Source organism: Peromyscus maniculatus, chromosome 1 (assembly GCF_049852395.1).
Source record: "Peromyscus maniculatus bairdii isolate BWxNUB_F1_BW_parent chromosome 1, HU_Pman_BW_mat_3.1, whole genome shotgun sequence".
In the NCBI taxonomy this organism is placed as follows: Eukaryota; Metazoa; Chordata; class Mammalia; order Rodentia; family Cricetidae; genus Peromyscus; species Peromyscus maniculatus.
Window position 1 is genome coordinate 199,424,147 of NC_134852.1, and position 16,182 is coordinate 199,440,328.

General features: G+C 49.8%; 1 protein-coding gene across 3 annotated transcripts in view; it reads left to right on the forward strand.

Moving 5' to 3' along the window:
- The window catches only part of Cnnm2 (cyclin and CBS domain divalent metal cation transport mediator 2), a 137,170-nt gene that overhangs the window by 112,766 nt on the left and 8,222 nt on the right, over window positions 1–16,182 (forward strand). For 2 of the 3 annotated variants that reach the window (XR_013048384.1, XM_006983329.4), the window contains one exon: window positions 10,434–10,527. Coding sequence is in view for 2 of the 3 variants with exons in the window: in XM_006983329.4 (XP_006983391.1) it covers window positions 10,434–10,527 (94 nt within the window). In the remaining variant the exon portion in view is untranslated. Of the gene's footprint in view, window positions 1–10,433; window positions 10,528–13,864; window positions 13,931–16,182 lie in introns of all 3 variants that reach the window. The other variant, XM_006983328.4, reaches the window with a different exon arrangement.

The window sequence follows — 16,182 nt, forward strand, 5'->3', positions numbered from 1 at the left end:
AGCTGGCTCAGTGTCTCCCTTCTGAAGCTGGAATTAGAGGTGAGCCACCACACCCAGCTGGCATTGATGAGGGTTTCTGGGGTCTTTATGGTTAGGCAGCAAGTGTTCAACCTTCACAGTGTCTCCCACTCTGTGTAGTCAGGTGTTTCTTTCCTGCCCACCAGCTCCTGAATAACTGATACAGAGGCTTAATATCACTTATATATGGTTGGCTAATAGCTCAGGCTTGTTACTAGCTAACTCTTTTTTTTTTTTTTTTTTTTTTTTTTTTGGTTTTTCGAGACAGGGTTTCTCTGTGTAGCTTTGCGCCTTTTCCTGGAACTCACTTGGTAGCCCAGGCTGGCCTCGAACTCACAAAGATCCGCCTGCCTCTGCCTCCCGAGTGCTGGGATTAAAGGCGTGCGCCACCACCGCCCGGCACTAGCTAACTCTTAAACTTGCATTAACCCATATTTCTTATCTATGCTTTGTGATTCATGGCTTGCTACTTCATTTTCTACATGTCCTGCTTCCTTAGCAGCTGGCTGGCATCTCCTGACTCTGCCCTTATTCCTCCCAGAGTCCTCTGTGTCTGGCTCTTCCACTTATACTTCTTGCCTGGCTATTGGCCTGTCAGCTTTTTATTAACCAATGAGAGTAATACATATTCACAGTGTACAGGAGGATTATTCCACAGCAAGCTTGAACTTTTGATCCTTTTTGCCTTTGCAGTCCTGGGATGATATGTTTATGTCACCATACCTGGTTTACATGGTTCTGAAGCCAAACCCAGGGCTTGGCTCATGCTTGGCAAGCACTCTGCCAACTGAACTGCTTCTCTTTGCCCATCATTTAAATTTTTTAGTTGAAGTCTCATATTAAATGGAGTTCAGCTTCTTCAAAGAAATGATTTAAGTGAATCTAATTAAAAGAATATTTTGTCACATATAACAAAATATAAACTATATATGAATAAAAACAAAACTTTAAGTTTTATTTTAAAATGTAAATGGATTTTAATAAATGATATGATAATAGCATGATGTCACAATGAAATATGTATTGGCTCTCCATGTTTTAAATGACTTCTGGAAACATGTATCTAAAAGTAGGAATGTGGCAGGGACCATAGCTCACTTGGTAGAATACTTGCCTAGCGAGTGAGGACCTGAGTGCCTCCTCAGAACCCAAGAAAGGAGTTGAGCACATGGCGGTGAGTCTGTTATCCCAGCACTGGGGGGGTGGCCACCGCTGGGTCCTCAGGGCCATTTGACAGACAGCCTCGTCTAATCTGTGAGCCCCGGACCTATGAGAGACCTCATCTAAAACACAAGGGGGGGGCATAGCTTAAAGAACCACACATCTGCACCACAACTGCACATACGTGTGTGCATGCCCTGGTGAGCAGGTAGATGTCAGAGGACAACCCGCGGGGGTCTATTTTCTTCCACCATGTGGCTTCAGAATCCAACTATGGGTGTGATGGCAGGCGCCTTTCCCTCTGAGCCTGTTTTCAGGCCCCCAAGGCATAATTACAGTGGCAGTGTTTTCCCACCAGCATACTAAGACACTTGGACAGTAATGTTAAATTATATAACCAGTAAAACAAAATTAAGGTTTAGAGATAGTCAAACGAAGCCAGAGAAATATTCTTTTTGGACGGTTAGCTTTGCTTTTCTGGGACAGGATATTACATACTGTCAGGCTGGCCTCATACTTGCTGTGTAGGCAAGGATGACCTTGAACTCTTGACCCTCCTGTCTTTACCACCCAAGTACTGGGAATACAGACATGAACACTGCAGTTTATATGTGATTCATAAAAAGGGGTCGTACTGTGTCCCAGTGTTTATTACAGTAAATATAAAAAGACAAGTTTCATAAACTACCTGGGTTGATCGTGATGAAATTAGGAATATTTCCACAGTGGTGTGCTGGGGGTGCACCCCACTGGGAGAATGCTTGCCTTCCTGCACCCCAGCACTGTGATGAGAGTGGTGTACACCTGTAACGCCAGCACTGAGGAGGCAGCGGCAGAAGGAGCAGGAGGCCCAGGGCATCCTGGGCTACACATTGAGTTTGAGGCCAGCCTGAACCATGTGAGCCCCTGCCTCTTTAAGAGACAGAAAAGTCTTTGAAATACGTAATGAAGCTTTTAGTTTCCAACTTGAAGTAACATTATATACCTTAGTGTATACACTTATGTAATAAATGCATAATTGGAAAGATCAGTGAATATAATAATTCTCGTTTGTGTAGAAGAAAATAAAATTTCACTGTTCTTCCACAGAAACTTACACAGAGCTCTGGGGATCCACTGCTGTACCGTGGTTACAGATGTGTACAGCTGCCCCTGGCTTTTATTGGGTTTGGGGATCAAATCCAGGTCCACATGCTAACATGCACTTTACCCACTGGGCCATTTTCCCAGCTTCTCTGTATTTTTTATTACAAATTGTTATCTGAAATTATTTGTGCAGACTGATGGTCTCACAACATCTGTTTGTGACTGTGTATGTTTTGACCATTTCCGTCGTCAGGGAATCCCCTCCGGCCTCTCCTCACCCCTCTGTTCTCCTCTCTTCATATTGGGTGTTGTTTGCTTCTGCATATGAGAGGAAACACTTCCCCCAAATGACTACATAAATAATGAAATTTTTTTGTTTCGTTTTTCAAGACAGAGTGTCTCTGTGTAGCCTTGGCTGTCCTGGAACTTACTCTGTAGACCAGGTTGGCCTTGAACTCAGAGATCTGAGTGTCTCTATCTCCTGTGTGCTGGGATTAAAGGCATGTGCCATCACTGCCTGGCAACTAATGTAATTTTTAAAATAAAGAACAAATGATAAATAGACAGAAAAGGTACTAATAAACAGACTATATTCCCTAAATGAACAGTCTCATATATAAACCATTGTTTTCCAATACTATCCATGAAAACATATAGCAAATCCATTATAAAAGAGTAGAAATTCCTCACATGACTAGGAGCTGATCAAGTTTGAGATGGTGGCGTGGGAGAGCATTATGTCTCGAACTGGAGAGCTGGCTCAGCAGTTAGAGCACTGGCTGCTCTGCAGAGGACCCAGGTTTGGTTCTCAACACCCACACGGTAGCTCACAACCACCCATAACTCCAGCTCCAGGGGATCCAGTGCCCTCTTCTGACCTCCGTGGGCATGCACGTGGTGCACATACAGGCAGACTATCCATGTACGTAACAGAAATCAACCTAACAAGTTGATGTGTGCGCACAGTAATTGTAACTGCTAGACATGATTTCCTTCTCAAAGACAAGATGTACTAGATCACTGTCATTTACAGTTGGTGTTTTGTAGTAAAGTGCTGTTGGTCCTCTGAGGAGTGGCCTATCTAAATAAGTCAATGGAGAAGAGTGCACTGCCTTTCCCAGCACTTGTGGGGCGTGGCCAGTCTCAAGAGGCGTGGCCAGTCTCAAGAGGGGCGTGGCCAGTCTCGAGCCATGCACAGAAGGCCCAGTCTTTGCCGGGTGTTCAGTGGACAAGAACTTTCCCTGGCATTAATCTTCTTGCTCATTTCATGTGCAAATTAATGCTCTCTTTTTTTTCTTTTTCAACTGTCCCATTCACACTTTTTCAAAAGCTTCTGGTTCAGATTTCAAAGACATTTTTGCTCTACAATAGGTTTACTCTTTTTCAGATCAGTATTTAGTACTAAGTGTGCGATCAACTCCACTTGTCCAGTGTGGTTGAGCCTCTGGTCCTGGGTGACTGACCTCTCTAGTCCTTGGCTGCCTTTGAGCGACCCTGAATGTTCGCACAGTACACGCTGCAGCCGCCGCCGCCGCTGTTTAACCTGCAGTGGCGTGCCTGAACTGTCCCTGTGAGGTCCACTCCCTCCCATCCTCTCCTGCTCAGGCTCTGACTCCTATGCCTGAATCGTGCAGATCCCCGGGTGCGTCATTTCCCACAAGCTCCCTGCAGGTGCAGAAGGGAGGCCTAGCCACTGCCATCTGAGTCAGGCAGCTTGGCACCAGTATGGTGTAAGCACCCGGGCTCAGGGTCCACCAGAGGATGAAGATGTGTGCAAATTAATATTTGGCCACCAATGTTGTAAAAGTGTACATTATGAAGTGAACTTGCAGACCCCAGGCTTCCATGTGCAGCCACCAGATAGAAAGCTGTGACTAGAGAGCATGCAAGATCCAGTCACACAAGGAACACACAGCATCTCTGAGTGGCATGGCCAGGAAACACCCCGTGTTTGCGCTCAGCATCCAGTTACCCTTGTTTTCTTTCCATTGCACCCCCCCCCCTTTTTTTTCCTTTTACCAGATCTCATGCAGCCCAAGCTGGCCTTGAGCATGTTACATAGTTGATTATGACTGTGAACTGCCTATGCCTCCTAAGTGCTGGGTTTACAGGCATGTGCCAGGCTTTCTGAGGATCAAACTCAGGGCTTTGTACACATTAGGCAGTCACCCTACCAGCCAAGCTACATCCTTTCTGATGGCGAGCCCCACTGGTTGGTTTGTGTGGGCAGCCTAAACCGGACGGGCATAGCAAGCATCTAGCCTGGGAGTGAGCCAGCCAGTGTGTGCTGGCCAGTGTGGGGGAGGTCTTCAGCCTGCCTCAGTCGGCCACACTAACCAGCCGAGGTTATCTTCTACCGTGTGGGTTCCTGGGCCATACAGACTCGGGTAGCGTCACTTCTGACTATGTGGCCAGAGGAGGGAGCTGACTGGCGCATGCCGGCTCTTAGAAGTCTGCAAATACTTCATCCAGAGGAAGGTGGGTGGGGATCCTGTGCCTGAGTTCTTACTCAGGCAGCCGTCCTAGCTTGACACGATTACACCTCCTTCCAGAGCCTTTTAAAAACCATTAAGAATTGTTTTTAGACAGGGCCTTGCTATGTAGCCCCGGCTGGCCTTGAACTTGTGATCTTCCTATCTCTGCTTCCTGAGTATTGGGATTATAGTGATGTGCTACCATATCTGGCTAGGCCTCCTTCCCAATCTGTCAGCTTGCAAACGTCCCTGGCTCCTCTGAGAAAGCCTGGAGTCCATCATGTCCTGTCCTGATTTTTTGTTTTGTAATTTTATAGGATAAGTTTATGAATATTTCAAAAGTAAAGTCAATAATGTAGGTCCTTTTCCTGTATGGAAAAGTTGTATGCAAAGACACCTACTTGATTTTAAGCCATTTCCTGTAGGGATGGCTCTGATCTCACACTACTAAGGTTATTTGAAATGATCTTTTTGAAACTACTGACACTTAAATGAACAGATGTCCCTAAACCTGTCTGTCAGAAAAGCTTTCCTCTGCGGAGGGTGGCTGTGCCGGTGAGGGTGGCCTGAGCTAGGGAGGGTGGCCTGAGCTAGGGAGGGTGGCCTGAGCTAGGGAGGGTGGCCTGTGCCAGTGAGGGTGGCCTGGGTCGGAGAGGGTGGCCTGGGCTGGAGAAGGTGGCTTGGGTGAGGTAGGTTTAAACTCTAGCAGATGGAGAATTATAGGCTCATGGGACCATAGGAATCCTGTAAATTGTTGTGATCTTGATTGTTTTAGATTTATTTTATTATTTTATGTGTGTGAGTGCTTTGCCTGCATGCATCTCTGTGCACCGTGAATGTGCTCGGTGACCCTGGAGGTCAGAAGGGGGCATCAGATGCCCTGAAACTGGAATTATAGATAATGATGAGCTGCATTGTGGGGGCTGGGAACCAAGCCTGGGTCCTCCGCAAGAGCTACGAGTACTCCAAACCCTGAACTGTCTGTACACCTCTGTTGTCTTTATTTTCATCTGTTACTTTTTTTTTTTTTTTTGTTTGTCTGTTTTTTTGAGACAGGGTTTCTCTGTGTAGCCCTGGCTGTCCTGGAACTCACTCTGTAGCCTAGGGTGGCCTCGAACTCACAGCGATCCGCCTGCCTCTGCCTCCCGAGTACTGGGATTAAAGGTGTGCACCGCCACTGCCCAGCTTCATGTGTTACTTTCTATAACTTGGGCACTATTTTTTTTCTGCCAAAACTGTGCCACAGCATGTGTTGGGGATCAGAAGACACCCCGCAGGAGTTAGTCCTCACCCTCCACTGTGGATCCTGGGGATCTAACTTGGGTGGTCAGGCTTGGCCACAGCCACCTCTGCCTACTGAGCCATCTTGCCAGCCCCATTTTCTTTTTTATGCATTTATTTGTTGGGAAATTCAGTGTACACACTGTATTTTAATTATGCTCTCACACACACACCCCTGACTCCTCCAGAGTCCCATCTCCCACTTTCTGTCGTACTTTTTAATCTGTTGTAATTTTGTAAGTGACCCCTGAACACGGCTGTGACATTGTCACCAGTAGGAGGAAAGATGAGACAAGAATGATTGCAGGACATTCTTCACAGAGCAATTCATGTTCAGTTTGAAGGCATGTTTGTTGAAACTACATTTTCTTCCTTCCTTCCTTCCTTCCTTCCTTCCTTCCTTCCTTTCTTTTTTTTTTTTTTTTTTTTTTTCATTTTTTTGAGACAGGGTTTCTCTGTGGTGTCCTGTCCTGGATCTCACTTTATAGACCAGGCTGACCTCGAACTCACAGAGATTTGCCTGGCTCTGCCTCCCAAGTGCTGGGATTAAAGGCGTGCGCTACCACCGCCCGGCTGAAACTACATTTTCTAAATTGGAGGGGGCAGTTAAAATATGTGGTCTTTTCTGAAATGGTGGCAGCAATAGATAATGAAATAAAAATGGGGTGGCTCTTATCTGCTGCCAGTTTTCAGAGCCCGAACTCATGGGCACATGGGAGCCACTGGCCTAGCATGATCACCGTAGCTGACGGTTGAGACTCTGGCATCCAGGAGGAGAGTAGGTAGCAGCCCTACCCTACCTGGTGCCTGCCCTGAGGATTTAGGAGATGGCTGAGGTCTCCACTGTGGGTGTGGAATCTCTCCGTAGCCATCCTCGATTAGTCAGAAGACCCAGCCCTGTGTCTTTGTGGGAGTATTGGAACCAGAAAACAGTTTCCAGATCTGGGGCTTTTGCCCACAAACAGCCAGAACATGAGACTCCAAACCTTGCGTGTTCCTGAAGTTACCTGAAGAGTTTCGGTTCTCCCACACGGTTCACACCTCATACTGATGAGCCCAGAACACCTGGAGGTGGGAGCTGGGCCGGCCTTTGGGACCCTGTTCTTTGGAAGTTACCAGGTGACGCTCCCAGTCAGCACAGGGTCCTGCCAGTCTCTACCTCCTTCCGGAGAGGCTGGCCCCTGCTTGTTTCTGGGAGGGGGCTACTACCCTTTCGGTTCCAATGGTTGATCACAAAGTGGGGACTCACATACACTTGCAGAGACAGAACACACAGACTGTGTGGTTTGTGAAACAACCCAGAAGCCCTGGAGGAAGAAGTGTGTGAGGCTTTGGTTTGACTCTGTGCAGTTCACTAGAGGTGTGCTGCACCATCCCTGAGCAGTTCACTAGAGGTGTGCTGCACCATCCCTGAGTAGTTCACTAGAGGTGTGCTGCACCATCCCTGAGTAGTTCACTAGAGGTGCGCTGCACCATTCCTGAAGTAGTGTGCATCAGTGCTGTGCAGACCAAGGCTCTTCAGGATGACACTGTCATAGCACCTGTGTCTCTGAGTGCTCCCAGCTTCACCTTCTCTGAATTCATCTCTGTCCCTGTCGTCACCTCCTTCTTCCTCTTTGAGGGGTCTACCCTGCAAAGAATCCTGCCCTGGCACCCCCTTGCCTAGCACCCCATTCTCTCCGCTGCTTTTCCACACCAACTTTGAAATAGCCCTGTGGCTTGTCTCAGCAGAGCCACACTAAGGTCTGGGCTGTAGCAGGAATCTTAGAGAGTCTTATTAATAAAATCAAAACCCGGGGCCAATTATTGGGGTGAAATGCTGGATGGTCAGAGAAACAGAACAAGCCACAGCTACCTCACCTCGCTGGATCCTCAGCTGATCCTGTTTCCTCAGACTGGAGGCCTCTGAGTCCTCATCCAGAATGGGTCTCAGCTGAACTGCTGCTCAAAAGCCTGAATGCTTAACCAGGCCAAATGCTTAACCAGCCAAATGCTTCTAGTTTCTGGTCCTCATGCCTTATATACCTTTCTGCTTTCTACCACCACTCTCTGGGATTAAAGGCTCACTTTCTGGGATTAAAGGCGTGATGAGTCACCATGTCTGTCTGTATCCATGAACAGATGGATCTCTGCCTCTGGAATGCTAGGATTAAAGGCGTGTGCTACCACTGCCTATCCTTTATGTTTAATATTGTGGCTGCTCTGTCTCTGACCCCAGATAAGTTTATTAGGGTACACAATATTTGGGAGAATACAATACCACACTGGGCTATCTGTACCTGAACCACTTTTCCTCTGAAAAATCTGCCCTCAGCCTCGTCCCAGGAGCTCTGTGGCCTTGCCTGTTGGTGCAGGCCTGGAAGCCTGACTGCTGTCACCTGCCTTAGACCTTCCTTCATACCGTGGCTCAGCCAGATCTGCCATCCTTAGGCTTCCTGCAGAAAGCATGTCTGCATGCTAGAACAGGAAGTAAATGTGTCTCTCGGAAGTTTGCTTGTGTGTGTATGTGCTCATGCGTGTGTGCATGCATGGCTTGTGTGCATGCATGTATGGTGGTGCATATGGAGGCCAGAAATAGTTTCCATTATTGCTTTCCACATTATCTTTTGCGGCAGGATCTCTCACTGAACCCAGAGCTCATTGATTGGCTAAAATGACTGGCCAGTGAGCTCCACCAAGCACTAGGGTTCAGATGTGACTGGTGCTGGTGTCTTGCATGGGTGCTAGGGATCCAAACCTAGGTCCTCAAGCTTGTTTGGCAGGCATTTTACCAACTAAGCCATCTCTTCAGCCCCCACTCCTGGGAGTATTTTCCAGAGAGGGTCTGCTCTGTAGCCCAGCGTGGCCTAGAACTTTGGCTGCGTAGACCTACCACACTGGCTTCGAACTTAAACCCTCCCGCCTCTGCCCCTTGAATGCTAGGCCTGCAGGCATGTGCTACCATGCCTGGTCACGGTCTTTAAATTTGTGTCTCTTCTTCAGGGTGTGCTTGTTTGAGGCCTTCTGTAACTAGTTTTCTGGGCAGCCTTCCACCCACGGCACTGTAGTCAGGGAGTGAGAACTGGTTCCTCGGTGATCACGGCACCTCTTGCAGGCCTAGCTGCGTGGCTGGGAAGCTTTTACACTTTGCAGATTGCTTTAAAATTATGGGTTGAGAGGCTGAGCGCAGCCGGGAAGTGGAGTACTTGCCTGGCATGCACACGGGGCAGGGTTAGAGCGTCAGGCACCTCACCAACAAAAATGATCTGTATCCGAAGTTCCTTCCTTATGCCAGGAGTTGGTTGGGACTGGGCGAGCTAGGGTTTCCATGGGGTGAAGGGAACCTAAAGAGAGGCATAGGTGGTTTTCTGGAGATGTGAGCTGTAGGAGGGTCTCCCCAAATTTAGAACTTAATGCACTCTAGTAGGAAGTGTTCCAGGTACCAGAGTCCACATGAGTGGGGCGGTAGGTGTTGAGAGCTTGTTCATCTGCCTTTCCCAGCTCCGCAGCAGCCGTGCCTGCCTCTGAGCATTAGTGAATTAGGAAGTGCGGGTGCCTGCCGGCCTTCTCTTCCTCCCTCTCCTCTCCCCCTCCTCCCTCGCTTTTGACATTCTCATATGGTCCAGGGGGGTCTTGGATTCCTCATCCCCCTGCCTTGATTTTCCAAGTCCTGCGATTACAGGCATGTGCCACCATGCCTGGTTTAATGGTTCCTTTTTAGCAAGTGGTAGCTTGCTGGCTCACCCTTGCACAGGATGTTCTGGGGAGCTAATATGGGTGATGTGAACACGCTGCTCTAGCCCTTCGCTGGGACATATTTCTGTAGCCCGGATCAGGCTGCTGAGCACCCCTCAAGGCTGATGGTCACCCCTAAGGCTGCGGGGATGGAAAAGGTGATGGGGGAGGAGAGGTCTCAGGCATGCCAGAGCATGAAGGGTGGCTGCTCAGAGGAGTTTCTTCTGATTGAGGGGGACTTTCTCAGGCTGCTTTCCCCAGCAGTGAGTGCCCTCAGGGAGCCTGGCAAGGTGTCTGCTCGGATGCCCAGGGCCCTGGGCTTGGGGAAGAAAACAGATCCCTGGAGCTGGTTCACACTTCTCTGTTCCATGGACACATGACATGCTGACCCTTGACCCTGCTGCTTCCCAGCTCCAGCTCCTCCTGGGGCAGCCAGGAGAGTCTCCTCAGCATTGTCTCCCCGATTCTTTGTATTACTGAGGCCCTTGAAGAGCTGGGGACATGGGGAGGTGTTAGGTGGGTCCATAGATACTGTCGCTTCCAGACGCTCAGTCAAATCCGGGTTTCTAGTTGAAAGGAATATACCTTCCCTTTATTTTCCAAAACCTGTCTTCTGGGGACTGTGGGAGAGGAGTTTAGATAAACCCGGGAAGAACTTTATGTGCAAATCCAACTGAAAGCCCCCCTTTTCCTCCACAGGGGAAGGTGGAGGTGGAAGCTGGGAAGGAAGGCATGAAGTTTGAAGCGAGCGCTTTCTCCTACTATGGTGTAATGGCCCTCACAGCCTCTCCAGGTGAGTGCTCCCAGCCTCTGGGCACGGGGCTCCTCCCATCATCCTCCTAGCGCCCTCTGACCTCTCCCTGAGGAGCAGCCTAGAGACAGAAGCCGTCCACATCTCAAGTTTATACCTCCCTAGGTTTCCACCTACAGCAAACAGCTGTGCAGACCAGGGGAGACAGACAGAATATAGGGACCCCTGTGGCACGGCCCCTCTCCCTCCTTGAATGGATGGACCCACAGGGATGCAGCAGGCTGGCTGTGGTGCCCCAGCCTGGTGCTGCCCCATCTGTGCCCCGTGGTTGCGCTTCACCCCTCCTCCCGTGTGAACACGGAGCACGGCGCTTAGCTCTCTCGCTGCCAGTCAGTGCCAGTGCCAGGGCAGTGTGTGGTGTCGCTTACCTTACTGCTGTGACAAAATTCCTGACGAAGGCCGCTTAAGGCAGGAAGGTTTATATCAGGTGATGGTATCAGGTGATGGTTTGAGACCTCATCGTGGCTGGAGGACTTCAGTGGCAGGACCACGAGGCAGCCTGTGGTGGCTCCACAGGAAGCAGGAAGGGATGGACGCTGTGCCCAGCCCAGTCTCTTGTTCAGTCCAGGACCCCAGCCTGTGGATGGCATCCCCACACTCTTCTCCATCTAGCCGCACCTCCCTGGAAATGCCCTCATAGAGGTACCCGAAGTGTGTTTCCATGGTGATTGTAACCCAGGGAGTTGACACTTAGATTAGCCATCACAGGCTGTTTCCTGTGAAAACTCCATGTCTTCTGGTGGGTGTGCATGCTCGGTTCTGTTGAGTTGCTGGTCAGCTTTAGTACTTTCTAGAAGTCTAGTACTTCCCATAGTGTTCTCCTGCCTGGCGTGGCAAATGTCCCCATCTCCACCCAAAGTCTGAGCTGTGCATCTCGTAGCCACTCTGGGGATTTTCCGCTGCATCTTCCTGAGGATGAAGGAGCTGTGACTGTTTATCTAGAGAGTGGGCTGTTTGGGGGGGTGGGTATGCCATGGGGAATTGAGCAAGTTCTCTGAGATTCTGAGGTGCCTGAAAGGTAACCTGTCCCAGCAGGGGTGTGTGCTCCCAACTCTGCCTTGCTCCCAGCCCCTGGGGCTCTAGCTATTCCATGGCTTGCCTTCTCTGGCAAGGAACAGGTCAGGCAGGTAAACGGAGGTGCTGGAGTGCCACCTTGTGGCCAAAATATAAAGACCATTCTGTACCAGGAACCTTCCACAAAGCCCAAAGCTAACCCTAACCCACCTTAAAGGAGGACTGTCAAACTGAAACAAAAACAAACAAACAAACAAACAAACAAACAAAAATCTTAACAGGGATGGGGACTGGGGACCTTCAGGCAAGTTTATCTTTGTGACACTGGTCTTCCCCCGCTGTCCCATCCAGCAGTGTGACAGACATGAGATTGTTACCATCAGGAAGCCAGTGAACTGTCAAGACTCCTCACTGTCCTGGGCAGGTGTCACAGCCCCAAGGGCACACTGCCCCCATTGCCACCACGTACGGATGCAGGTGGTCTTTGTTGTAAACTGGAGGTGGCCTTCATTCCCTCTGCTTGGGGACACTGGAGAGGGCTTTGTGACCAGGCATGCAAAGACCTGCGTCACAGCCCAGGATGCAGGCTGTACGACACTGAGAAAAGACCTTTGGTGTCCTGTAGTAACCAGGAGAGCTGAATGGGGCACTGTGTATACAGTGTGTTGTGACCCTGAAAATATAGAGGATCCCGGGAGGTAGAGGCAGGAGGATCGCTGCAAGTTCAGGGTCAGTGTTGTCCACTTTGTGAGCTTTAAGCCAGCTAGGTCCGCATAGCAAGACCTGTCTCCACGTCAAAACAAATGATAAGAAACAACAACAAAACCACAGAAGGAAATGGTACGTCATGAAAGGTGTTCTCATTGTTCTGGGACTGCGTACCTCAAATGAGCCCAGGTCAGCAGACCCACACCTACAAGGTAGCTCTGAAAAGAAATGAGAGCGGTACGTCTCTGCTGGTTACTGGATATTTAAACCCCAGCACTAGCCCGGCACAGATTGAAGTGCAGATTAAGGAAAGTCCCACTGAGAAAGTCAGCAAAAAGACTGGGGTGGTGGCCACACCTCCAGTGTCAGCACGTGGGAAAGGAGGTGGGAGGGCCAGGAGTTTTAGGCTAGCCTGAGCTATGTAGTGAGTCTGAGGCCAGCCCTAGACTGCAGGAGACCTTTCCAACCAATCAAAACAGTAACAACAAAAGCCGGCAAAGAGATGACTCCTGACGGGAAAGTCCTCGCTGTTCATCTCAAAGGCTGCTGCTGTTTACTGACCCTCGTGACTAGGGTCTGGGGGCCGTGTATCCACTGAGATGTCCAGTCAGTACAGCTCTCGCCACATTAAGACCTGCCTGTGTCTCTCAAGTTAGCTGTGGGCCTGGAGAAGTGGCGTCGGCAGGTGAAGGTGCATGCCGCCAAGCCTCCGACATGAGTGTAATTCCTGGGATTCACATGGTGGAAAGAAAGAACCCACAGGCTTCCCTCTGTTCTCCACATACGTGCCATGGCACACGCACACACACGAAAAGTCATCTGTTCACCAGGAAAACAGGGGCAGAAAGATTGTGGGTTCAAGGCCAGCCTGGCCTACATAGCAAGTTCCAGGCCAGCCAGGGCTACCTGTTGAGACCTTGTCTCAAAACAAATAAGTAAAATAAAGCCAGCAATCTGGGCAAAGCCTACAGTCCTTGGTTCCTAGGCCATGTGGGAAGGCCTGTCCCCCAGACCCCATGGCCTGCCCTTGGCGTTGTCCCTGTGGTGGGGCTAGCCCCCCATCTGAGAGAGCAGCGATGAGCCTCGCTTGCCGTTCTCAGGCAGTCTGAGCATGGCCTTCTACACATTTGCCTCTGTTTGGAAATCTCCAGTCATCCCAAGCAATTCAGAACACCAGGCCGAGATTATGAAACCAAGAATAGCAGTGAGTTGGGACCTGAGGCCTTGCAGGGTTGCGTGGTGAGTGCCGGAGTGTGGCTTCGGCCTATCTTTAGAACCCACACCAGATGCACCGCCAGTTGTATGTGGCTAATTGTGATTTGGGCCTTGAGAAAAGCTTGTTTGGGGGCTGTGGACCCCATTTGGGTATTGGGGGTTTAAGAACTTTCCAGAAGAGAGTGAGGTTCGTCGCGGTGGCACACTCCCTGCCTGCTCTTCCTGGAAAGTCATTGTGTCCCTTCCATCACCTAACACCAGAACACCGCGTGGGCTTTGCCACTCCGGGGGGAATGTTCGCGAGACAGTGTCTGCTCCCGTCCCGTGGATGTGACGATCTCTCGGACTCGATGCCATCTCACCCTGCTTTTCTCCGTTTCAGTTCCTTTGTCCCTGTCGCGGACCTTTGTTGTCAGCAGGACAGAGGTGCTAGCGGCAGGCTCTCCAGGTAATTCTGCATGCTTCCTCTTCCTAACCCCGGGAAGCCTGGCCACCGGGGCTGCACGCTCTATTTCCACAGCGCTGTTCCTGTTTCCTGCCAGCCCTAAAACTCGAAGGTTGCTGACTCAGAGGGAGCTGTCCAGGAAAACATAAGCCACAGAGGGCTTGGGAGGGAACTCTGGCCTAGAAACCGAGGTGACAGGGGTAGGAAGCGTCGCCGTGGGGCCTGGCCAGTACTTGGTGCCTGTCCTGCCTGCACTGGCCTGGAACACCCAGCTCTGCCCACAGTCTTACTCCATCTCTAGCATATTATGGGCTGTGGAGTTTGCAGAGACCTGAGGGTCTAACCCAAGTCTAGACTGCTCTCCTTTCTCAGAGAATCCATTTGGACAAAATCTTAGGGAGTATGGACTTTTCTTGGCAAATGAGGAAAAGACTTGGCTCATCCTGATTTGGGGCACTCTTTCCCTGGGAGCTGGCTGCTGTATGTCTGTCCTCCTCAGGCAGATGGCCCTGCTGCTCCGGGGGGTCTCACTGTGGGTTAGGAATTAGTGCCATGCACATTCCTAACCAGCTGCGGATTATCTCCCCGCAGGGGATCATGGCCATGCCTAACATGCCCAGCCACTAAAAAGAAAAGTTAATCTTTCTTTAATTAAAATTGCTTAGCCTTAATTGAGCCTGTTGTGGTGCACACCTGTAATGCCAGCACACAGAAGTCTGAGGCAGGAGAGTCAAGGGTTTAAGACCAGCATGAGCTACATATGTAGGAAGACCGTGTCTCACAGACAGACAGACGGCTGAGCGTCTGTGTTGGTTAATGCAACCTTTCTGTATCGCTTTCCCCCCACTGTTTTGTCGTTTTTAATCTGATGAAATTTACATACAGCCCCAACTTCAGTCCGACTCTGTAATTCTGTGCTTGAGGAAGATTGCTTATCTTAGAAGGAAATTAGTTAACATTCCCTTGGGTCTGCTGTCAGCCAGGAGTGGTGGGCCACACGCCTAGTCTGTCTGTGTTCAGAAGGCTGAAGCATGCAGATTGCCACACGTCCAAGGCCAGCCTGGGCTACAGAGTCAGTTTGTAGCCAGAATGGCTGCAGGATAAAACCCTGGCTTCCAAAAACCCAAAATGGGGCTTCAGAGATAGCTCAGCTGCTGAAGTGTTTGCTGCATGAAGACCAGATCTCCAGCTCCCCAAGGCCAGGCCTCGTCATGTCTGTTTAATCCCACCACCGGGGAGTGGAACAGCAGGCAGGACCCCTGGGCTCACTGGCCAGCCGGCTGAGCCAAACCAGTGGGTCCCAGGTCCCAGTGAGTGACACTGTCTAAAAAAGAATGGACAGCACCTGAGGGACACCCAAGGTTGACCTCTGGCCTCCACACACACATATACACACCGTACATGAGGCTACATCCCCTCGCACGCACGCACGCACGCACACACACACACTCTTTGTGCTCAGAGTTTGGCTTGAGATATTCTGAGCATAAGATATTCCTAGAGCTCTCACACTCAAGCCAGCCAACGGAGCACACACGTGCATTCACAAGCCTTTGTGGTTTTCTCCCATTTTCTTTGCTCATGTTTCCTGTTTGTTAGAAAGTCATAGGATACTGAAGTTGATGACTCCTGGCCAAAGCCCATTAAACATTTGAATTTTACTTTCTCTGTAGAATTTGGGTTTTCTTTGCTATGCCTGCTCCATCTGGTCAGGAATAAACAGGCCTGCTGACATTTGTCAGAGCTACCTCATGAGTGGGTGTTAGACAAGCCAGTGCTATCCGGCTCCTTCCAGAAGGTGCCTATGGTTGCAAAGAAGACGTGTTTCATTATTGTGTCTGCTGCCAAAAGAGAGGATTTCTGTGTAGGATGGATAAAACAAACTGAATCAAAAGGCCAGAAAAACAATCGGTTTTCAGATAGGGTCTTAGTCCTGGATGTCCTGGAACTCACTATGTGGACCAGGGAGACCTCAAACTCATAGGAATCCACCTGCCTCTACCTCCTGAGTGCTAGGACTAAAGGGATACGCAACCATGCCCAGCTTGAAAAGGTCTTGATTTTGTTTTTGTTTTGTCCTGGTTTTGAGATGATGTCTCTTGTAGCCCAGGCTGGCCTCAGACTTGAAATTGCTATATAACTGAGGATGGCCTTGAACTCAGGATCTCCCTGTCTTTATCCCAGGTGCCCCTATGCCCAGATAAAATTGAAGGCTCATGTGTATTCCTGCCATAAAACACTGACATAGAAATTGA